General features: G+C 39.0%; 1 protein-coding gene across 6 annotated transcripts in view; it reads left to right on the top strand.

Moving 5' to 3' along the window:
• Nucleotides 1-12,262: 12,262 nt before the first annotated feature.
• Nucleotides 12,263-25,261, top strand: part of LOC124798552 (protein abrupt) — a 93,163-nt gene continuing 80,164 nt past the window's right edge. The window contains exons 1-3 of one of the 6 annotated variants that reach the window (XM_047262006.1): nt 12,563-12,579; nt 12,715-12,806; nt 13,722-14,087. In XM_047262006.1, the coding sequence (XP_047117962.1) occupies nt 13,890-14,087 (198 nt within the window). In that variant the 5' untranslated portion in view covers nt 12,563-12,579; nt 12,715-12,806; nt 13,722-13,889. The other 5 variants (XM_047262009.1, XM_047262008.1, XM_047262007.1 and 2 more) reach the window with 5 other exon arrangements.

The raw sequence follows: 25,261 nt of genomic DNA, 5'->3' as shown, positions 1-25,261 counted from the left end.
TACTAGCTCAAAATTATTGTCCTATTGTCGCTGTAAGATGCAGTGGAATTATATATTCGGTGGAGTAGGTAGTCTTTTGTTTATCGAATACAGGCATTGCTTTCAGGGAGAATAGCGACTGTAAGAAATGAAACTGTGTAGCAGCGACAAGTCACACATAATTTTCTTTTTCTTTCTCAGAAATTCAGCAGCCAGCGGCCGCATGTTAACCGTCACTGGTTGTGTAAAGGCCAACATCTGACGATATGCTTTAACGTCTGACCGTCGACTACTGAATTCCGGAAGAAGATCGCGTCCAACGAGCGAAAACGCGAAAACGGTTGTATGAGATTTGTGGCTGCTCCACAATTTTGTTTTGTTTATTTGTTTACCGTATCCGCTGCAACATCATTGTCAATCACTGCAGTTCCGTGTTATGTCGTTCTGTGTGCTAAATAAATCGTTATTTTTGAAATGAGCGACTTCATGGCAAACCCACCCTCAAACGACCGCGGCATGGAAACGTCGCGTATTCTAAAATTCTAAATAAATTATAGCAAAGCACTGCATTTTAAAGTATTGATATTTCTCTCCCTTTCCAGCCTCCTTAGTACGATCTTCCCTTCTCCTTCAACGTGAAAACGGCGATATTGCAGGCACATAAATGCGTAATTCATCTTCACCATTAATTCAGTTTCTAATTCAGCTGTTGACAAAAGGTTTCTTTCGGATCCTAGTGTTTTCACGTGGCTGAGATTTTTTCTGGAGCAGCACTGGAATGAAATATAAAAAACACGAAACTGACAACTTTGAACAGGTTTCCGTAGTTTTCATTCAGACGAAAAAATTTCATCCGCTTAGCAGACGTTAGCTTAAAGAAGTTCTCGCCCTCCTTGAGAAAAGTGTTTAATTGCACACATTATTCAAAATAAAATCCTCGCCTATACAAAGTTAATTAATATTGAGAAGTGACTTTTGTGAATTCTGAATCTAAGGGCCATTTTCCTGTTAATCAAACTGGTTTGAAAACTTCGTACATACTCTCTTCAATGTTAAATCGTTCGTCATGATAGTTTGTAGCACGCTGCAAGTAACTGGCCGTTTCTCTTTTGGATGTTCTGACGCCATCATAATTTACTGACTTCTAGACGACCGAGGATGCCACAGAACCATGAAACAGACCCTGCTTTCTTTGTTTCAGAGATGTTCCAAAGTGGTTCGTAGGGTCAAATATGTTGGTTATAAGCGCATAACCAGATTGAAATCTTCCATTTAGTGATGCAAAATAACCATCAATGTTCACTGTAAAGCCTAGATATGCAAAAGATAAATAACCTAGGAAAAATTGTCTGAGTAACTTCGGTGTGTGTACTGAGAGAGGAAGCACGGTTTGATTGGTTCGAAGTTCAACGCTATTCCCTCTATGGCCGGAATGAAAAACAGCCAGTATGCTGATACGTGTTTCAAAATCTCCTGCTATTCGGTATCCATCCAAGCACAAAATTCCTTTAGTTCACCGAATCTTTTAGTAGGCCGACGCAAAACAAGACGTATTTCTCAATAACATTGGCTTCTGAACCAATTCAAAGAGCATTTGCTGCTTGCTTTGTGGAGTTATTAAAAATATTATTGTTACAGGGTGACAGTTATTGAACTATACGAAAAAAAAGTTAGTTAGTTACAATTTACAGCGTGCACACACTTTATTCAGCATGTGACCGTCACCACAGATATTCGGTTTTGGGTTATGACATGTTTGTTATGCCTGCCGTAATTGGCGATGGTGTGGCGCTGACGATTAGCGAAGTTCTGCCTGACCCGTTGAACTGTCGGAGCATCGATGCTGCCGATAACCTCCTGAATGGCTGTTTTCAGCTCAGCAATGGTTTTGGGGTTATCGCTGTACACCTTGTCTTTAATATAGTCCCACAAGAAAGAGTCGCATACGTTCAGATCCGGAGAATATGGCGGCCAATTGGGGCCCATGCCAGCGGCATCTGGACACCCCAGGATGCGGAGCCCAAAGTGCTCCTACAGAACATCCCACACTCTCCTGCTTCTATGGGGTTGAGCTCCGGCTTGCATGAACCACATCTTTTCGAAATCAGCGTCACTTTGGATAATAGGATGAAACCATCTTCCAAAAACTTCACGTACCGTCACCGTAGTCACCGTGCCATCAAGGAATATCGCACCGATTATTCCGTGACTGGACATTGAGGGTGAAGAGACTTCTCGATCGCTAAATGCGGATTCCCGGTCTCCCAAATGTGCCAGTTTTGCTTATTGGTGAACCCATCCAAATGAAAGTGGGCTTCGTGGCTAAACCAAACCAACATGCGCATACTAGTTCCCATCACGCTCCACGGCCAAGCGTGCAATTTGAACGTCGTAACCAAAACCGTTCAGAAGTCATGACGATTTTATTTCATATAGTTCAATAATTGTCTCCCTGTACATGCCTCAGCATTAAAGTTTGGATTTTCTTTGCGTACCTCGACGTATGCACTTTGCTCTTCCCAAAATTAACAGAGGCGTTGTCAGCAGAGAAATTGCTGATACTCTTCACCATAAAGATGCTTTGGTAAGCTGACTTCTATTTACTGCCGCAATTGAGTCAGTCATTTCACTACCGCTGCTACAAAATGAGAAGTTTTGTGCAGACACCTTCTTCACAAAAAAAAAACTTCCTTCTAGAGGAAAGATTTAATGTGTCCTTTTTTGGATGTATCCGAAGAAACAGAATAATAAAACGAGATGTACAACCGCTTAAGTGTTCGTTTTGTTGAATATAGACCCATTAGTGACGAAATCATTTTCGTTGCCTTGGTGGCTCCATACAAATATTATTCAGATATTTCTGAATCTGGCAACAACCGTGAGAACAAAATTGCTACAGCAATCTCCAGAAACATACCTATGGCTATGTTTAGCTGAGGGAAACACAAAGGATGTTTCCGCAGCTATTACGTGCTCTTTCTTGGTCTACACTCTTATGAGAGATAAAAAATAGAATTTATTTTCATCTGCTTTTTCGAAGAGAACTTTTGTGTGTTGCAGTGTGTGCGCGTGTTTTTTTAACTCATTTTCGCCTCCATGAGGAACACTGAAATATGGGGGCCACACAGTACAGTGAGCATCATGATCATATTTACGCTTTCAAAGCCACGAGTAAGCTTCGCACCAATCACTATGGAACTAATGACGAAACGATGCTGCTTAAAACGAGAAAACCATTTTCTTGTCGCGCTCCGACCAGTGACACTATCCCCGTACAAGGCGCAAATATTTCTGGCTGCCTCCGTTGCTGTCTCCCCTCTACTGAAGTCATACAGAAGAACATTTCGGAACTGTTCCAATTCCTTCACCTGGCCCTCCTCTTTCTAGCGTCCACAGCTCCACTCACTATCTGCAAATGACAACATGTAAACTCAAATAGCAACAGCGAACTACAAATTAGAAACGGCAATCGATAACTAAACCCCTAGCAACCGGAATACTAATAGAAGACACCATTGTGGAAGTTCTAGAATCATTCTCACGTTTTCTTATGTGAGGAAAGACAGCTGAGGGTATATCAAAAGATTTTCAACAGCAGCTGGAAAAAGGTGGGCTGAATATGGTGTTGTGCAAAGCTCAAAGTAGGGCAATGATGCGACAATTACAAAGAAAAATACGAGAATCAATACAGAAACTCTGTTCAAGCCCTGTGTTAATCATTTCTTAAATTTTTGCGCAGTGCATGCATTCTCATGTGGTCCCTCTAGCTTCACCTGCGTCGGAACTGTAGAGAAGTAATATCGTTCTTCTCGTCTTCTACAAGGTGATCCAAAAGTGCGCTGGCATTAGAAAGTTCAGTACTTCACGGAATAGTGTATGTAGAGAGATAAAAATTGACAAACATGCTTGATATGACGTGGGGTGTCATTGAAACCGAAACAAGTGCCCAAAATGCCTAGCAGATGGCGCTTCATACGAAAGAAAGGCAATAATTAGCATAAGAAATGATGTTTAGCAAACACTGTATTCTTTATAACAAATGCTCAACATGTCGGCCATCAAAAATACCTGTAGTCGGAGGAAAATGTTGGTGAACAGCGCCGTACAGCATACCAGTTGGTGCTTACTCAATCATGACTGACACATCAAAAAGTTTTGCATCACCTCGTTTCCGCGAGTTGCGGAACTTGTACCGAAAACTGGAACAGAGATCAACATAAACATCATTTCCGCCCTTTTTATTGCTCATGAAAACCACACATGGCATGTTGTACCACCATACAGCGAGACCTTTAGAGGTGGTGGTCCAGACTGTTGTACACAACGGTACTTCTAATACCCAGTAGCATGTCCTCTTGCATTGATGCATGCCTGTATTCGTCGTGGCATACTATCCACAAGTTCATCAAGGCTCTGTTGGTCCAGATTGTCCCACTCATCAACGGCGAATCGATTTAGATCCCTCAGAGTGGTTGGTGGGTCGCGTCGTCCATAAACAGCCCTTTTCAATCTATCCCAGGCTAGTTCGATAGGGTTCATGTCTGGAGATCATGCTGGCCACTCTAGTCGAGCTATGTTGTTATACTGAAGGAAATCATTAACAAGATGTCCATGATGGGGGCGCGAATTGTTGTCCATGAAGACGAATGCCTCGCCAATATGCTGACGATTTGGTTGCGCTATCGGTCGGAAGATGGCATTCACATATCGTACAGCCGTTACGGCGCATTCCATGACCACCAGCGGTGTACATCGGCCCCACATAATGCCACCCCAAAACAACAGGTAACCTCCACCTAGCTGAACTCGCTGGACAGTGTGTCTAAGGAGCTCAGCCTGACCGGGTTGCCTCCAAGCACGTTTCCGACGATTGTCTGGTTGAAGGCATATGCGACACTCATCGGTGAAGAGAACATGATGCCAATCCTGAGCGGTCCGTTCAGCATGTTGCTGGGCCCGTCTGTACCGCGCTGCATACTGTCTTGGTTGCAAAGGCGGACCTCGCCATGGACGTCGGGAGTGAAGTTGCGCATCGTGCAGGCTATTGCGCACAGTTTGAGTCGTAACAAGCATTATTCAATATGATGGCGTTGCTGTCTGGGTTCATCCGAGCCATAATCCGTAGGTAGCCGTCATCCACTGCAGTAGTAGCCCTTGGGCGGCCTGAGCGAGGCATGTCATAGACAGTTCCTGTCTCTCTGTATCTCCTCCATGTCAGCACAACATCGCTTGGGTTCACTCCGAGATGCCTGGACACTTCCCTTGTTGAGAGTCCGTCCTGGCACAAAGTAACAATGCGGACGCGATCGAACCGCGGTATTGAGCGTCTAGGCATGGTTGAACCGCAGACAACACGAGCCGAGTACCTCCTTCCTGGTGGAATGACTGACACTGACCGGCTGTCGGACCCCCTCCGTCTAATAGGTGCTTCTCATGCATGGTTGTTTAAATCTTTGGGCGGGTTTAGTGACATCTCTGATCAGTTAAAGGGACTGTGTCTGTGAAACAATATCCACAGTCAACGTCTATCTTCAGAAGTTCTGGGAACCGGGGTGACGCAAAACTGTTTGTGATGTGTGTATTACACATCACAGTTATCGGGAACACGGTGACGTTACTGTAAACAAATACAGTAGTGACTAACAAGTGAGTATGAGGTCTCATAAGGCCAATGATGTTTACGGCACTCGGCGCCACACACACCGCCTGCCATGTAATCACAACATTGGCTGCTAGTGGCAACAGGGACGGGACTGGACGTATCCAGTGGTGAGAATAGCATGAGGCTACGAAGCGTAGTTGAACTGCTTAGTCGACGAGTAACCCACAACAGTGCTACTGGTGCTGATACAAAGCAGAGCAATGGCAACGATAAACAAAGAAAACTTCAGCTGCTGAAGTTGACAATTAGTCATGGAGGAACTCAAGGAATTTTGCAGAGTGAGAAAAAAGTGGCAGATAAAATATCAGTATTTCTCCAAGATGTCTGTGCAGCGTATGGTGGCGTATATGCTCGGCTGTGCGGACAACGTATGAGAGGAGTACAACGATGACGATACGTGCTTAACAAGTGAAAGCGATATTGAAACATGTGTCGAACCATGTAGATCATCACCCTTGTCGCACGAGGAGCCTCAAATCCCGTCTCCAGTGAAATGTAGTAAAGGACAACCGTTGTCCTAAGAGCAGGTACAAAGCATAATTACGTAGATGGAAGATCATCGGCAGCATTGCAAAAAAAAAACAATTATGAACAAATTTCGAATGAGTCGCGACAATATCACTGTGTAGTGGGTAAGAAAAACTGTGAATGTTCAAGGGCGGACAAGAATCCCTTGTTACAAAAAGTGGTGTTTGCGCGTTTCAAGGATACTCTATACAATTTACAGGATGCGAATGATTCTGACTTACTACAATATACAGTGAGTTAATAAGGAGCAGATGCTGCAGGAAATAAAAAGGTGTTGTAAGCATCTGCATGCAGTCGATATGAGGATGGACGTTGCTGCCAGATGAACAAACCAAAAAATCCTTTAGTTTGTAAGTAAACAGGACTTACGTGAATAATTACCCTGCACATCACTTATAATACAATACTACTTGACCATTTGTGTGTCATGCCAGAGAAGCTTTTCTATAAAACCAATAAAAATTATGTTTTCCGTGTGATGAATCAAGAACGACTTGTCAATTTGTCCATTTTATCAAGTGAAATAAAAGTTTCCAATGAAATAGATTTCCAACAGGTTATTGAGAAGTTCAGTAAAACAAAGGCATCAAAACATACACACACACATCAAAAAAAGTTTTGCGTGTCTGGAGATCATGCTGGCCACTCTAGTCGAGCTATGTTGTTATACTGAAGGAAATCATTAACACAATGTGCACGGTGGGACCGCGAATTGTCGTCCATGAAGACGAATGCCTCGCCACTATGCTGCCGATATGGTTGCACTATCGGTCGGAGGATGGCATTCACGTGTCGTACAGCTGTTACGGTGCATTCCAAGACCACCAGCGGCGTACGTCGGCCCCACATAATGCCACCCCAAAACAGCAGGGAACCTCCACCTTGCTGCACTCGCTGAACAGTGTGTCTAAGGCATTCAGCCTGACCGGGGTGCCTCCAAGCACGCGACCGACGATTGTCTGGTTGAAAGCATATGCGACACTCATTGGTGAAGAGAACGTGGTGATAATCCTGAGCGGTCCATTCGGCATGTTGTTGGGCCTATTCTGTATCGCGCTGCATGGTGTCGTGGTTGCAAAAGCGGACCTCGCCATGGACGTCGGGAGTGAAGCTGCGCATCGTGCAGCCCTATTGCACACCGTTTGAGTCGTGACACGACGTCCTGTGCCTACACGAAAAGCATTATTCAACATGATGGCGTTGCTGTCTGGGTTCATCCGAGCCATAATCCGTAGGTAGCGGTCATCCGCTGGAGTAGTAACCCTTGGGCGGCATGAGCGAGGCATGGAATCGGCAGTTCCCGTCTCTCTGTATTTCCTGCATATCCGAACTACATCGCTTCGGTTCACTCCGAGATGCCTGGACACTTCCCTTGTTGAGAGCCCTTCCTCGCACAAAGTAACAATGCGGACGGAGAGAGAGAGACAGATGATAAATCATTCAAGGAGCAAAAAGGAGAACAAGTTGATGCAACTCAGCTCGCACATTCCTCAAGAGATCTTCCCTTATTTTGATAGTTGATACTTTGGACTGGTCTATAGGTGCTTCTTTACACCATTTGCGAGAAGGAACACCTTAACTGCTTGTATGTTTCTCCAACGCTTTCAGCGACACACACCATAGCTATGGTGCCTGCATTAGTGAATTGTGGGCAGCATATTTGACCATTAGACACTTTCATTTTCTACCAGAAGACAGAGAACTCAAAATATGTACGGACCACAAGACATTATCATTTGCCTTAAAATAGCGCCCAAGAAACGAAACACCCAGGCAACTTTGCCACCTGAAATTTTCCTGTCAGTTCACCACAGATACTCGATACCTTCCTGGAAGAGAAAGCAATAGTGAAGAATTCGGACTCTTGTTCTTTAACATTTGCAACAACATTGTTACCTGATGGATCACAGCAACTTTGACAATTCTACAAGGAAACTCGCGCCTTATGTTGCTTCATCCTACGTACAAAGGGTCTTCCATGTATTTTGTGACTTGGCTCATCCTGGCATCAAAGGTGCAATGGACATGACTCAATAGTGTTTCATTTGGCCTTCACTGAAACGAGATATAAAACTGTCTGCAGAACTTGTATTCACTGTCGCTAAGCAAAAAATTCAGATCATACAACCACTGCTTGTGGAACTTTCAGTTTAGTTGACAGTTGCTTCTTGCACACAGGTATCCATTGTTGGTTTAGTGGGAACACTACCTTGCTCTCAAGGCCCCTCCAGTCTCTTAACGATTATCGATAGGTCCACACATTGGCCAGAGGCAGTTACACTGAAGGACATCTCTGCAGAAAATGTTGCCTGCACACTCATATCATCAGGGATTGCTCGTTTTGGAGTCCTAAAAATCGTCACAACAGTCAGAGGACGGGAATCTGACTGTCAATTGTTCACTCATATCACAAACACCCTAGTATATACACATCAAACCATTGTTTAACATCTGGCATCGAATGGCAAAAGTTGAAAGGTGACATCACAACATCAAGGCGGTATTAAGAGCCCAACTTTCAGATTACTGGGTCAAGAACGTACCAATAATTTTAGTGGATCTTCCTGCTTTTACGATCCTGGAATAGCACACTACTGACGCAGAAACAGCTTACAGCGCAATAACTAGAGTTCCAGCTAATTTGTTTAATACCACACACGTCGAGTATGGCATTCCAACTTTCATTTTCAACTTTGAAGCGGTACATTGTTTCACTACAACTAATCAACTAATAAATGTTTGACATTATGTTACAACTCCTGTCCGCCTGCCTTGGACCACCCTGAACTTATGATGTCTTCAGATGTTTTCGTAAGGCAGGATGCACAGAAAACCCTTTTCAACCTGTCTATGACAGGCGGTATCTGATACACCCACACTACAAAAAGCACTTTGTTGTAGAAACACCTCTTGATCAGAAGACAGTCTTAACAGACATGCCCAAGCCAGTCTTCCTGCTGAAGAATGTGATTCCTGGATTACCTAAGTCAAATTCAAGTAGACAAATAGCTCCAGGTATCAAACCTTCGGAGCATCATCAGCCAATCCAACAAATTACATAATCTAGTCGTACAGTGCACTACTCAAAAAAATAACTCAGCATTTCAATGAGAAGGGAATAGCTTGTGGCTGTAACTGATGTAGTGATATGTAATCTATGTTAAAAATATTGATGCACATTGGAGTAATTAGTCTTTTGTTTATTTGTTTATCGTATCCACCGCAACACGTTTGTCGGTCAGTGTCTGTAGTTTTGGGTTGTTATGTAGTTCTAGGTGCTCAATAAAGAGTTATCTTATCCAGAACCACATTATATATGAAATTACTCATTTGTTACTAAACTTAAAAATTGAAAAAATGTTGAATTCCAAGGCTACGTGGTATTCCGTTTTCAGAAGACTAAATTAAATCCTTATTTAAACCATGTTGCAATACAATTATTATTCCATTTCTCTGTATAAACCACCATAATACTCCACAATATATTTATATATCAATATAACATTTATTATAAAAGACTTCACTTGGAATATTACCAAGCTCTTCCACTTATGAAAGCTCGTGCAGAGTTGCATTATACAGATGTAAATTTTCAGTAAGAGTACTTTTCCTCATTCTGGGAAATTCTGTTAACTGTCAGAAGTTGTATAGAGAATTGACAAAAGAATTAAAATACTGCATAATGTACAGTATGTGTAGTGTGACTTGCATTTTAAAAGTTAGTGATCTGTTGGAAACTGTAAGTATAATTTCTGAATACCAATCTATCATTTGTTTTTTTGTTTTACTGGTGTGATATCTCAAATTCATTACTTTTTTATCAGGAACTATGCGCCCAGTATCTTTCTAACATCGAGCACCAAGAAATACCAAGTTTTGTGTATTTCTCCATTAATGTATAGTTTCAACCCTTTACATGTGGCAAGGAAGTCGTGTCTGGTTTTCCATGTTCAACATACTAACATGAGAGCATTTATTTCCGACTGCTGGTAGCTGTGTGGTCAGTTTTTTATGGCTTGTAGCTCAATGCAGTGGCGATTTTGAGAGGCGTGGTCAAAACTAAAACTAGTCCTTTACGGCTGATCATGTATTTCAAAATTACAACCAATATCATCATTTTTAAATCACTCAATCGAAGTAGAAGTGTCAATACATTGTTGAGAAAAATATAATTTCTGGAAGATAGTGGGTGTACATCAAAACATTTAAGAGCTCAACCGCCATGCACATTGGTCAGAGAAGTGTGGATTTATTGGTAATGGTAGAGTAACTTAAGAGAATCTGGAGAGCTCAGCGATCAGTGTCGCCAATTCAGTATTTGTCGAACAAATATCTTTTATGGAGATCATCAGATTAGAAGAGTGTTAAGTACGCCGTATGGCTGAAATAGGAATAGCTGAACGTTTCTTGAGGTCACGAAGGCAATAAATTGTTATTCCGCCGGGTAACTCTATTTTTCGATTGCAGTCTCAAGTTGATTATCTTCCTGATATCACATCATCGCATTTTGGTAGTTTACAATTTAGGTCTATGACGCATTTGACGTTATTTACTTGTATCTGCATTTATTCTCAGTCATTAAAATATTTATTTCTGAAAACGACCATACATTTACAATTTACACATAATACGTAACGGTAATGATTAATATCCCGTTTTAGTTGTTATAGTGCCAGTGTTATTTCTTAACTTACAACGTAGAATACAACATATAATTGAGAATATGTTTTGGAATGTTGATAGAAAGAAAGGAAGGTTGCGTGCACGGTAAGTTCTACAAAAAGTGCTAGCAGTGCCTTTCAAACAAATATTGTTCCTGAGATTTCCAGACTTAAAAATTTTTGATTTCCAAAACTTATGTTTCTATTAGGAAGGAAATTTTGAATGTGAAAAGATGTGTTTAGATAAAATGTATAGTGTCCTTTGAGCAACAGGTGGTAGGCGAGGGAGAGGGGGGGGGGGCGAGAGAGAGAGAGAGAGAGAGAGAGAGAGAGAGAGATAGAGAAATATTATTTATTTAATAGAATAACAAATTAAACTGTAAACTATATTATTTTCCATAAATAAAAAGAAATTCGAATGATATACATACGGTACAACAATGACACCAACAATGATTGAAAGTACCGGTACTTGCTTTTCAGCCCGAGATTGAAAAGATGTTAAACTGATCAATTACTCGTGAATGAAAACAGGCACTACACTGATGTAATATTCTAAAATATTTATTGCTTTTCTTTCACAGGGTGGCTTTCTGGTGTTACGCGTCATCAGGCACAAAGGTTTCACCAGTGTCGTCTGTGTTTTCATTTATCATGTACAAAATATTCTACAAAGAACTGACGTAGTCAATCAATGTCATTAGTTACTTCTTGCTGATATATATTCGACCCAAGGAAGTAAAAGAATAATTGCGTCCAATTAAGCGACGAGGAGAGCTCAAAAGACAATATACCGCATATATAATTTCATTAATTACTAGGGATATGTTATCTGTTCTTAATGTCAATATGGGTCTTCTTATGAAGGTGTGCCGTATCGAATTTTTGAGATACTGAATTGCTGCTTCAAAACTACATGTCTGCAATAGTAAGTATGATTTCGCAACAATTGGACTATTTTAATACTATAACTTCTGTTTTTGTTTCCGTTGAAACTTCAACTGATAATTTAACGTGTGTTTTAATAGGTATATTTTTTGTTTGGTCAAGTTACCGTGATTAACTTTTTAGTATAACAATTAATTTTTAGCAAATCAGAGAACACTTGGAAACGTATTCGCATAAAATTAGGCTTAGCGGTATTTAAATTAAGTGAAGATGTTTGAAAGCGGTATAGAAATAAAAAATAAATAAATAATTTTATGAAGTTAATTGTGCATGACAACTCATTTACTTCTATAAAATAACTATCTGTAGCTTCGCTGCACATTTAGCCAACGTCTGAACGTGTGAGCTAGTTTTCTGGACGCCGAAATTTCGTGACACATTTCACTACGCGCAAAAACTGTAGTCATATGTTGCTCGGAGTCTGATTTTAATTCGCTATATTTCGCGTTCGGCTCTGACCGCCGCGGGGGTTAAGCGTATTGGGCATCAATCGGCTTGGCAGGAGGAGCAGTCGTGCGCAAAAGCGCGGAGACACTACGGGTTCCTGCCAGTGTTGTATTCGCCTCGGATCAGGTGGGAATAACGTGTTTTAGGATGCGCTCGTGTTGTTTTTGTAGTGTGTGGTGGCCTCAGATCTCAGTGTGTTTTATTTTTAGAGCGGGGAGGCGCAATTCATGTTCGTGAACATGGCCGCTTTTTTTGTGCGCTTTGAAGTTTTCTTTGCAGCCATGATGGCTAAGTGAACCTACCGGGTCATAAGCTAGTAGGCGTCGTACTTGGAAGGTCGTGTCTGGGGAGAAGGTCTGTGTGCTCCGATTTTTGTGCGGAAAAAAGCTGAAATATGCTACAAATGTGATAGTTTCTCATTATATTAGTTGTTTCACACATCTTACAGTGATATTTCGTAGTTATTTTCGTATATTTTAAAAATAACAGCTGCAGTAAGTGTGAGCAGCGATGCATCGCAGACGGAGAGCAGACAGCAGCAGAAGATGTTAGATATTTTGTGAAACGAAAGTGAAAATTGTGTTAGTAATCTCACAGTTTACTTGTTTTATAGTGCAGGAAGTGTTCTGTGCAGAGTATTTTTATTGACATTACAAGAAATCGGCTGTTTACAGCAGTGTTATGTATGTGTGTTCAGAGGTTGACAGCTGTCTGCTGGAAGTGTATTTTTGAATTTTACGCAAATTTCAGTGCTTTTGCTATCAAATTTTGTGGTTTCCTCTTCCAGTTTATCGAAATATTGTCGATTATTTCGAAACATCGAATGTCATCTACGGATTGGGGTACAGTGATAAAAATTTTGGAGGTTAGAAGTATTAATCGACTATGATTATGATAGCAACATTAACACCGATGAATAATATTGTTCAAACAGCAGTACTTTAGTTGATTTTACGTCAAAATTTGTGCTGTCAATGATGTCCTGTTTGTTATTGTTACGCAAAATGTTGCGTTGTTTGAGTATTTACGTCATATATTTGTTACGTTTTGAAGAAAAATGGCAGTGATACAATTTGTTTTCCTCTTATTTTGTGTAACGAAAGTGATTTCGGAGTATCCAAGTGACCAATACCAGAATTTTCTTGCCAACCAGTATGTGTGTCCGAAGTATTTCTCGGCTCTCATTTAAAGTTCTTAAATGCCATCATATTAAATAATGATGAAAGGCTTAAATAGTAATTATTCGCGGTTTCTCGCTCTTGCTTATTGAAGTTTCTAACTTAATGGAACTGAAAGCTAAGTTCATGTCAGTCATTATATTCATGGAATCCTGTGTCCTTTTCATATATCAGTGCTTGATTTTCACACAGAAGGCACTGTAAACTAGTATTTACCTACCTACAGACAGACTGTATTTATAACCCGTATATTTGCATGCTTGTTGCAGTAAAACTGTAGACATTGCACTTGATATAGATATCTCTTAATGATTTCAGGGGTCTACTTCTGCCAAATGGGAGTGAGTGTGTAGGAATATTCAATGACTTGAACCTAGCGTATAGAAAAATAAAGCAGCTGCTAGCTGGTCAACAGTAGCAGCACAGAATACAGACTCCCAAGGACTCCAGACCTGATGCTGTAGTAGGACATTGGACATCAGACAAATGGGTGAAGTACAAGATCCTGAACAGCAGTATAGTCTGCGTTGGAATGACTTTCATGCCAGCATTATTTCATCGTTCAGACATCTTAGAGATGAAGAGGATTTTGTGGATGTTACTCTGGCATGTGATGGATGTTCCTTCACAGCACACAAAGTGGTTCTATCTGCTTGTAGTCCGTATTTTAGAAGACTGTTAAAGGTGAGTTTCTGTTAGCACATGACATGCTCATTTTATGTAATTACATGTAAAATACGAATGTTTGTGTATGTGTCCAGAACCACCAAATCCTTGAGGCTCTTTTTTTTTTCACAGAACATGTGGTATGGCATATATATGTCGCATTAAATTGCAGAAGTGTTTGCATTGTGTGACTGTCTTTAATTTATCATCTTTAGATGTTGCCATCTGTATAGATATTCCAAATTTGTTCAGGTGGGAAAACTGTAATTGTTACTGTTAACACACAAAACAAGACATTCCGAGGCAGCTTACCCCAATTAAGCCATGCATGATGATGTGTACCAGTCCTGTGCTTATGCTTGTCTTGCACAATGCATCAGAGAATTAATTCTGTACAAGATGTTCCTCATACACTTTCTGTTAGTTATTCATACATATAATAAACCTATGTACTGTGTTTTTGATATCAGCCAATCTTTTATACCTGACTCTTTCTGTTACAAAAATCTCTCTCTCACTGTAGAATGTATTCAAGAACCGTGCCGGTAAATGTTTGTTCTTTCGTACCGAATTTGGCAGTCGGGTAATAAAGTGGAAGCTTGTATTGCGTGCTTTGCAGTCAGACAGAGATGTTGTCTTGAGCAGAACTATGAATTCTGTAACATAACTGAATAATGTTGCATGTGAATCTTTGTGAACGCAGAACTCAAGTGTGGATAATTATATTTTGCCTATGTAATTTAAGAATTATTTCCAGTCATTCCTTACTTTGGCATCTAAGGGAGCTACACGATCTTAAGCGTAATGCTCTGCCAGTTTTGTTAATTGCGTACATTATTCTGGGCTAGAATGTGGTATTGGAACCCCTGAAATCTTTGTTATAGTGTCTGACTCACCTGTAGTGTAGCTCGAGGTTTTGGTTACATTGGAAAGTGATAATCAGATTGCGGATAGGTGAAGCCAACAAACGTGAATGCCAAATACAGATTGTGGTAACAATTGAATGTAGCATGGCCTAATGTTTATGTTTGCACAATATTTAATGTGTCTTGAATATTTCTCAGGTGTTCAAGATTGTGGCATCGTCCAAAAGGTGCTTTTTAGATGATGCCACCCAGGTGAGTACCTGAGAAATAGTAAAGATTTTTCTGCACCAGGAAAGCCTAAAATAGTACATATTTAATGCACTTTCCATCATAAAAACTAAAACTACAGAGTGAATTCAGAATATGTGTCTTACGTAATGGAAAGGTCTCCGAATATTTAGACACATTGTATGTACATATATGATGCACAGTTTATGAAAAATGCAGTGAGAGGTCCACTACATAGGTTTTTTCACTTTTCCGTGTATTTCAAACAGTTCAGATCTGTCTTCATTTTCATATTGCCTTTCACTGTCTAGAAGTTTTTGCTACCATATTTTGGCCTCCAGTATGTTCCCTGTTAAAACTCTTGCTAAGTTGTCCATATTTCAGGTACATTTTCATTCTTCCCCCTGTTTACAGTATTCCTCATTCTACATTTCTGCCATTGTAAATAGAGATTTTATTATTATTATTATTATTTCCTAGTTACTGAAAATGGAGAGAGTTGGTGTTGTAGTTTATGCAGATTAACACAATTAAATGACAAGTAACAACTATTTAAGGGACAAAATAAACTTTTGCTTTATTCACACAACACACATTAATACATTTGGCTACACAAATATATTACATTGGCCATCAACAAACACGGAACATGCATATTCCACAGAGTCTAATGCACTCTGCACATCATATCTTGTGTGCCACGATGCATGCTGGAAAATGTTTGTTCACATATCCCCAACACTCCCCCTTGAACAAATATTTTTCAGATACTCAACACTATGCATCCCAGGTTAAACCATAATGTTTCACCAAGTTTAATAGCTCCCATATTATCACAAAATACCACAGTTGGCTTTAATGTTAGAGGAGATTCTATTTCACTCGTCAGTGTACGGATCCAAAGAGCTTCTTGGATAGTGGAGGACAAGGCCATATATTCAGCTTCTACAGTACTCAAAGCAACAGATCTTTGTCTCTTACGTGACCATGATATCAGTCCTCCCATTAGTCTAAAACAACTTCCAGTGATGGAGTGTCTGCTTTCCAGCTCATTGCCCCAGTCTCCATCACTGTATCCTTCCAAATTTACATCTCCAGTTTTAGAGTATTTTAACCTGCAATCAGCAGTTCCATTTAATATCTGAATATTCTCTTGACTGCCATCCAGTGCTTTTCTCTCGGATCACTACAAAACTTGCTTACTGCATTTGTGGCAAATGCAGTGTCTGGTCGGGAAGTCGGTGCTAAGTACAGTAGACTTCCTACAGCTTCCAAATAGGGTAATTTCCTCACATTTCTTTTCATCATCAGTTATTAGCAGCTTTGCATTACTTTCTATAGGAGTAGAAATAGGTTTACAGTTTTCCATATTGCACTTTTCTAAGATTTTGCTAGTGTACAGAGATTGATCATTCATAATTCTTCTCTGTTGGCACTTCTTAGAATCTCCATGCCTAAGTATTGATTAATTCCCCCTAAATCAAGCATATTAAATTCTGACCATAACTTTTTTTTTATATAAAAAAAAGCCATTTGACTTTCACCGTTTGCTAAAATAAAAAAATCATCTACCCATACGGTCATGATTGCAATTTCTTCATTGCTCCTTTTATGACACATACTTGGATCTGCCTTTGACTGTAACATGCCTAGTTTTATGCAAACATTTATTCCAGCAATGGCCACTTTGCTTTAATCCATGTATGCCTTTCTTCAAACGCCAAATTCTCCTTTTCCCTTGGTAAGGTTGCTTAACTTCATCAAGTGGAATCATATATATTTCCTCTTCCAGCCTTCCATTCAGGTATGCTGTTTTCACATCCATTTGATGAATTCATTAGTCTTCCCTCACTGGTAGAGCTGAAAGGTGAGTGATGAATACTTCACCACTGGGGAGGAAGTTTCTTTGTAATCTATTCCTTCTTTCTGGGAATATCATTTAACTACCAGTCTGGCTTTGGATTTTGGTATTGCACTTCCAGGATTTTTAATTTTAAACATCCATCATGCTCTTAGTGGCTTTTTATTTTCAGGCATGTCAACCCATTCATATGTATCATTATCCACAAAAGATTGCAGCTCCTTTTCAATAACCTTTTTCAATCTCGAGCACTTGAACTTGCTAAAGCTTCATTAACTGTGATTGGTTCATTGTTGATTGTTAGGGCAGCATACATTTCATACTCGGGATATTCTTTTGATTTTGCTATACGTGAAGACCGCCTTAAACTGACTTCCTCTATTGAATCTTCTTCCTCAATTTGATTCTTGGGTAGCACATCAGCTTCCTCTTTATTCTCGTCTTCCTCTGTTTAAGTTTCCATCTCTGTTTCAGCCCTATCACACATTATGCTTGGTTGCATTACTCTATCATTTTGACTACTTTTCTTTATTTTAGGTCTATAATCCTCCAAAAATACTACATCTTTACTACTTATTATCTTCTTATTATTAGGATTATAAAATCTGTAGGCTTTTGAATCCTCATAGTAGCCAACAAAAATATATTTTTGAGATTTCGCATCCCATTTTCCTCTTAATGGTTTTGGAATCTGAACCATGGCTGCACATCCAAAGACTTTTAAGTTCTTTAGATCTGGTTTCTTCCCCGTCCATACTTCATAAGGTGTCTTGTGTCTCACAGCTTTGGTAGGTGATTAATTAAATACACTGCTGTTGACACAGCCTCTGCTCAAAAAACACTTAGGTAGCTCAGCATTGCCTTTTCTACGATCATTCTGTTGGCTCTTTCTGCAACTCCATTCTGAGAAGGACTGTAGTGAATGGTAGTCTGATGCCTAATGCCCATTCCATTCAACTGTTCCTTAAACAGTCTGTTTACATATTCTAATCCATTGTCTAATCCAATAATTTTAATTTTCTTCCCAGTCTGTCTTTTGACCGTTATGCAATGAACAACAAATACATCGTTCACTTGATCCTTGCTACTTATAAAATAAACATACATGTATCTAGAAAAATCATCTATGAATGTTAGGAAATAAAGCTACCTCTCCATAGGTCCACAGATATCTTGAGTGTATGAGTTGCAAGACTTCGATAGATCTGCTCTGACTCAATTTAAATGGCAATCTAGCCTGCTTCCCTTGCAAACACACCTCGCATTGGACATTATTCATTCCATAATTTTCCATCGCAGTTGCCATATTCTTCAGTAAAGTCATACTTTTCTTATTCAAATGTCCAATGCCACAAGAAACCTTTTGCAGCATAAACAGAGTGGTTTCTTGTTTCAGCAGTATTTTGAACTGTATTCACTTTGTAAATACCTCTTACATTACTTGCAGTATCTGCAATATTACCAGAAGAGTCTGTCACTTTGGCTCCTTCTATATCAAAGATAACTTTATTACCATTCTTTACTATTTTGCTTACTGACCACAAATGAGTTGCAATACTCTTTACATAATGTACATCATGAGCAGTGACAATTTCCTTTTCTCCATTCGCAAGCAAATTAAGATCCACTTTTCCTGCGAGTTCACACCTTAACTTAAATCCGTCAGTTGTGGAAATTCCAATGTCAGCCCTGGACTGAACATCACCCAAACCTGACGGAGCTTTGGTAATGTGCACACATGCTGCTGAATCTAGGAACCATTCTGCATGATCATCACTCGCTTCATTAAGAGAATAAAAAACAGAAAATGCCTTACCTTTAAGGGTAGTCTTTCTCTCAGGACTACTAGAATTAAGATGCTTCTTTTCTTTTATACTTAACTTTTGCTACACTGTGAAGCAATATGTCCAATTTTCTGGCATCTGAAACGTCTTATTGGCTTTTTCTTCCTGTACTTAGAGTATAAAGCAGACACCGTTTCTTTTTATGAAGCATTAGATTCTGTTTCATTCTTCACATTCTGTAGAATCTTTACTTTAATACTATCCACTGTATGGGTATTCCCAAACTTTTCAAACCCATTGGCAAATATTTCTCTGGTAGTCCAACTAACAACAAATTTCCAATCCATTCAGCTGCAATTTCAAAATGGATATTCCTCAGACAGTTGTAGATTGAAATTATTTTATTCACATATTCATCCACGCTTTTACACTTATTCTATCTTGTGGTTATCAGCTCACGAAGTAATGCTACTTTTCTGTTTAAACCACCATCTTCAAATGTGTTTTTCAGTTTGTCCCATACCTCCTTTGCTGATATAGCCTTTTCTATGTGAACATAATTCACTGGATCAATCAAAAGGATTAGTTTTAATTTCACCTTCCGATCCTTAGCAGCAAAACTGGATTCCGTAGGTTCCAGTTTACCGTTTAAGACGTCCCATAAGTCATCCAAGTGCAAAAACGCCTCAACGGGAAATTTCCAGGTAGAGTAATTTTCAGGCCCTACAAGCTGCTCTATTTGCAGTATCTGTGTTGTACTCATTTTACAGTTATTTTTCTTCTTCATGTAGCATACACAATCTAACTTCACACAAACTTCGTCGCACCTTTTGCACAAATACACATCACCTTAAAGCTTATTATTTCGCTTTAATCCAGTAGCTGGGCCCATAACGTGATGTAGTTTATGCAGATTAATGCAGCTAAATGACAAGTAACAACTATGTAAGAGACAAAATAAAATTTTGCGCTATTCACACAACACATATTAATGCATTTGGGTATGCAAACATATTACATTTCCCACCAACAAACATGGAACATGTATATTCCACAGAGTCTAATGCACTCTGCACACCATGTTTTGTGCGTCACTATGCATGCTGGAAAATGTTTGTTCACATATCCCCAACACTTGGATATTTCTTTTAACTGCAGAAACGACAGTCAAATTGTTGATTTGGTGGCACACTACAGTAATTTACAGTCATTGTTCTGTGTGTTCTTGATCCCCTGTGGTCTCGGGAATCATTTTCACAATTTGTTTGGAACAAAGAAATGGTTACTATTCAACATGAAGGCTTTATCAGTAAGAACTATAACTTGAATAATTTAACTTTATCACTGAAGGCTTGCATTAGTGGGGAAAAAATTTGCTGTCATGCAGCCAGTCACACTTGACTTCATTATGAATGTAGCAGCAAAACGGGCAACACAGGGAGCATGTTGCACCCTAGGAAGATCTAAGATCTGCTGGGCCGTACGGCCCACCTTTCTGAAATGTGAGTCATAAAGTAAGCCAATATTCATCCACCACTCTTATTTCTAATATTGCCTCAACTAAGTTTGTTTTTTGATAGGTTCTGTCTTGAGAAAATAGAATTTTGTCTTCTTTTTAGCCAGACATGTTTCTTTGAAGGTAGAGCATAACTGCTGGTAATTCATCAGTGTTTATTTTATTTTCCCTCAATTACATAACAAAAAAGATGCTCCTTACTATGTGTACATATAGAAATTTTAGTTTTTAACAAAACATATTTACAAATTTGATAAGACAAGAAAAGAGTGAGCGTAAACCTCAAGATGAATATTGCATCATCTATGGAAAAACAGCTAAACTGTTTCATGAACAAAACAAATGCCCCACTTTCTTTTAGTTCCTATGAAAGTATGCAAAGTCTTTCCATGACCTGTACTTCTGCATATTTGTTTCATCTTTGTTGATATTAAAAAGAAGTATACGTGGGATTGACATTAATATGGAAAGACCTTTAATGGCATTGTCATGAGCAGATGACTTGTTCTTACCTTTTTCCTTCATTATATAAAGAAATAAAATAGTGAACACCAGCTGCATACATGATGTTTGATCATCTGTTACTAAGTCAGTGTGTATTAAATTTTGGAAATTTGTGCTTTTACAGTTAAAAATGAGCTGGGAACTGAAAACTGAAAAACTTTGGTCACGTGAAATAAAAAGTCAAGAAAGTGTAATTACAATTGTAAAATTTATTGCCTTTACAGAATTTGTTCATCCAAACTATGATCTTAACCTCTTACCTTTGCTTATTAAAACTTACTGGAACAAATTCTGAGCTCTAATGTAATGAGATACCTTGAATGGAATGACACCCTCAGCTTTGGATTCCTGCTAAAAAATTAAAAGGTTGTTTACCTCAGCCATGGGCCTTGTATGCAAAGTAAATTACAGCAGTCCCTCTGTGAAATTCTCTCTCATGCTTAAACTGTTATTCTCCAGTCTTATATTTATTTTCGAAAATGCTGCTTGCATATCTTCTTCATTGGATCCTTCTCCAAACAGTTTTTTTATTTCATTATTATTCACATCATTTGCTTGTAAGTTGCCTTTTCAATTCATATTTTGCATTCTTATTTTTTCTCTTTGATGTAGATTCAAATGTTTGTAGGTGTAAAGTTTTTATTTTAATTACTCGGAAGACAGTCAGTATTTATCTTTAAGGACTGGTTCTTATGTTGGAAGAAGGAAAAAAGTACAAAAATACTAATGCACCTGTTGTTGTTGTTGTTGTTGTTGTGGTCTTCAGTCCTGAGACTGGTTTCATGCTACTCTATCCTGTGCAAGCTTCTTCATCTCCCAGTATCTACTGCAACCTACATCCTTCTGAATCTGTTTAGTGTATTCATCTCTTGGTCTCCCTCTACGATTTTTACCCTCCACGCTGCCCTCCAATACTAAATTGGTGATCCCTTGATGCCTCAGGTCATGTCCTACCAACCGATCCCTTCTTCTAGTCAAGTTGTGGCACAAATTTCTCTTCTCCTCAATTCTATTCAATACCTCCTCATTAGTTATGTGATCTACCCATCTAATCTTCAGCATTCTTCCTTAGCACCACATTTCTAAAGCTTCTATTCTCTTCTTGTCCAAACTATTTATCGTCCATGTTTCACTTCCATACATGGCTACACTCCATACAAATACTTTCAGAAACGACTTCCTGACACTTAAATCTATACTCGATGTTAACAAATTTCTCTTCTTCAGAAACGCTTTCCTTGCCATTGTCAGTCTACATTTTATATCGTCTCTACTTCGACCATCATCATTTATTTTGCTCCCCAAATAGCAAAGCTCCTTTACTACTTTAAGTGTCAAATTTCCTAATCTAATTCCCTCAGCATCACCCGACTTAATTCGACTACATTCCATTATCCTCGTTTTGCTTTTGTTGATGTTCATCTTGTATCCTCCTTTCAAGACACTGTCCATTCCGTTCAACTGTTCTTCCAAGTCATTTGCTGTCTCTGACAGAATTACAATGTCATCGGCAAACCTCAAAGTTTTTATTTCTTCTCCATGGGCTTTAATACCTACACCAAATTTTTCTTTTGTTTCCTTCACTGCTTGCTCAATATACAGATTGAATAACATTGGGGAGAGGCTACAACCCTGTATAACTCCCTTCCCAACCGCTGCTTCCCTTTCATGTCCCTCGACTCTTATAACTGCCACCTGGTTTCTGTACAAATTGTAAATAGCCTTTCGCTCCCTGTATTTTACCCCTGCCACCTTCAGAATTTGAAAGAGAGTATTCCAGTCAACATTGTCAAAAGCTTTCTCTAAGTCTACGAATGCTAGAAACGTAGGTTTGCCTTTCCTTAATCTTTCTTCTAAGATAAGTCGTAAGGTCAGTATTGCCTCACGTGTTCCAACATTTCTACGGAATACAAACTGATCTGAGGTCGGCTTCTACCAGTGTTTCCATTCGTCTGTAAAGAATTCGTGTTAGTATTTTGCATCTGTGACTTATTAAACTGATAGTTCTGTAATTTTCACATCTGTCAGCACCTGCTTTCTTTGGGATTGGAATTATTATATTCTTCTTGAAATCTGAGGGTATTTCACCTGTCTCATACATCATGCTGACCAGATGGTAGAGTTTTGTCAGGACTGGCTCTCCCAAGGCCGTCAGTAGTTCTAATGGAATGTTGTCTACTCCTGGGGCCTTGTTTCGACTCAGGTCTTTCAGTGCTCTGTCATATTCTTCACACATTATAGTAAAATTTGATCTGTTTAATTGCTGACATTAATATTGGTTTACTTTATTTCTTGTTTATCACTTTGTGTGTTGCAAGTGAACAAAACAGTGGTGGGTCATAACATACCAGGTGAATTCCCTCATATTTGGTGGACTCTAAAATATTTTTCAAAAAGTTTTATTGGTTATCGTTTAGAAACAGCAGCCATTTTTGTTTCAAGTCACGAGCATTCTTTTGCATTTACAAGCATCTGCAGTTTTTTAAATTGTTAAGTAATGGGTTGCCTCACTCTTTTCAAATATGAAACATTTAGTTCAGCACACACTGGGCTATAAATTAAAACCATGAGCACCTAGCTGGATGTGTTCCCTAATGGCTCAAAGTTACTCGCCGCAAATTAAAATAAAAAAAAGTCAATTTTTGAATAGTATCTTTCTAAAGGAATAATTTTGCAGCTTAATGTTTTTCGAGCTGTTGCACTACACAGTGTAGTTCCTTTTTGTAGAGTATCAGTGGTGAGAAGCTTACACTTAAAAAAATATACACAATTTTTAAAAAACGGATTTCTTGAATTTTTTCTTTATTTGGCCTGCAATATTTTTAAGGGACCAGATAAAAATATATAAATAACACACGTAATAGACCTTTATGATATCATACTTCATTATAAATTTAAACTTTGAGACTCAATGGGAAGTTGCGAAAAAAATTACCAGTACGGTATCTGCAATATCTGGACTTACGGATAAATTGTGTCAGTTACAGAATTTAAATATATTTATGATTTTTAATGAGCCAAATAATGACATTGTCATGTTCCCATGTTTTTACTATGTTGTTCACTGAATAACAATGAAATTTCTTCACTCCATTTGGGGGTTAGGTTAAAAGTTTGCCCAGTCGCTGTTGTAAGTTGCAGAGGAGACAGCTTCTTCAGTAAATTTGTAATGGGCACCCAGACTCGCTACTTTTCAACTTTTTAAAGTGAAGTTCTTGGTCATGGTGGGTGGTAAAATGTAACATTGCACATCTTGGTTTCGACAGTCAGTGTTATCAGCTTCAGCAGTCCACCACTGTTTGCTCTAAACACAAGCCAGTATGTCCTTATTTTGAAGTGTTGGTACAAGTTTTCCGCATTGATGAAGGCAACTGTTACGGGATGTTGATGTGAACTTACACCTAAACAGGTTGTGTGTCTAACATACAAACAATGAAAAGAATGGGTGCCTTTAACCTTCTGACAGGTGTTGAAACTTTCTCATAGACACTGGCATAGAGTTCTTGTATTTCCTCACATTTTACAAAAACATAGGTAATCCCACTTACCTGTTATTTCCAGAATTTAAACTTACCTTGAGATGTCAAGATCTGGTTCTCAGAGGTCCACTGCAGATTAGCTTTTGTGACAGCTTGCTTTGTTGTATCTCTCGATGCCATCACACACATTCTTCCCATGGCAGGGTGCAAAAAAGTGCTGTCCTGCATCAAGTCCAAAGTCTTTTTTGCAAAATGAGATCTGCTCATGACGATGCCATTAAAGGTCCTTCCATACTAATGTCAATCCCACGTATACTTTTTTTTAATATCAACAAAAATGAAACAAATATGCAGAAGTGCAAGTCGTGGAAAGACTTTGCATACTTTCATAGGAACTAAAAGAAAGTGGGGCATTTGTTTCGTTCATGAAACAGTTTAGCTGTTTTTCCATAGATGATGCAATATTCATCTTGAGGTTTACGCTCACTCTTTTCTTGTCTTATCAAATTTGTAAATATGTTTTGTTAAAAACTAAAATTTCTATATGTACACATAGTAAGGAGCAACTTTTTTGTTATGTAATTGAGGGAAAATAAAATAAACACTGATGAATTATCAGCAGTTGTGCTCTACCTTCAAAGAAACATGTCTGGCTAAAAAGAAGACAAAATTCTATTTTCTCAAGACAGAACCTATCCAAAAACTTAGTTGAGGCAATATTAGAAATAAGAGTGGTGAATGAATATTGGCTTACTTTATGACTGACATTTCAGAAAGGTGGGCCGTACGGCCCAGCAGATCTTAGATCTTCCTTGGGTGCAACATGCTCCCTGTGTTGCTCATTTTGCTGCTACATTCATAATGAAGTCAAGTGTGACTGTCTGCATATATTGGCTTGCAGCACCATCAGAGAATTTCATTAATGTCTTTATTGAAGGGTGAGACTGTTTTATG

Source organism: Schistocerca piceifrons, chromosome 5 (assembly GCF_021461385.2).
Source record: "Schistocerca piceifrons isolate TAMUIC-IGC-003096 chromosome 5, iqSchPice1.1, whole genome shotgun sequence".
NCBI classification, from domain to species: Eukaryota; Metazoa; Arthropoda; class Insecta; order Orthoptera; family Acrididae; genus Schistocerca; species Schistocerca piceifrons.
The sequence above is the reverse complement of the archived record's forward strand: the minus strand, read 5'-3'. Positions and strand labels throughout refer to the sequence as shown.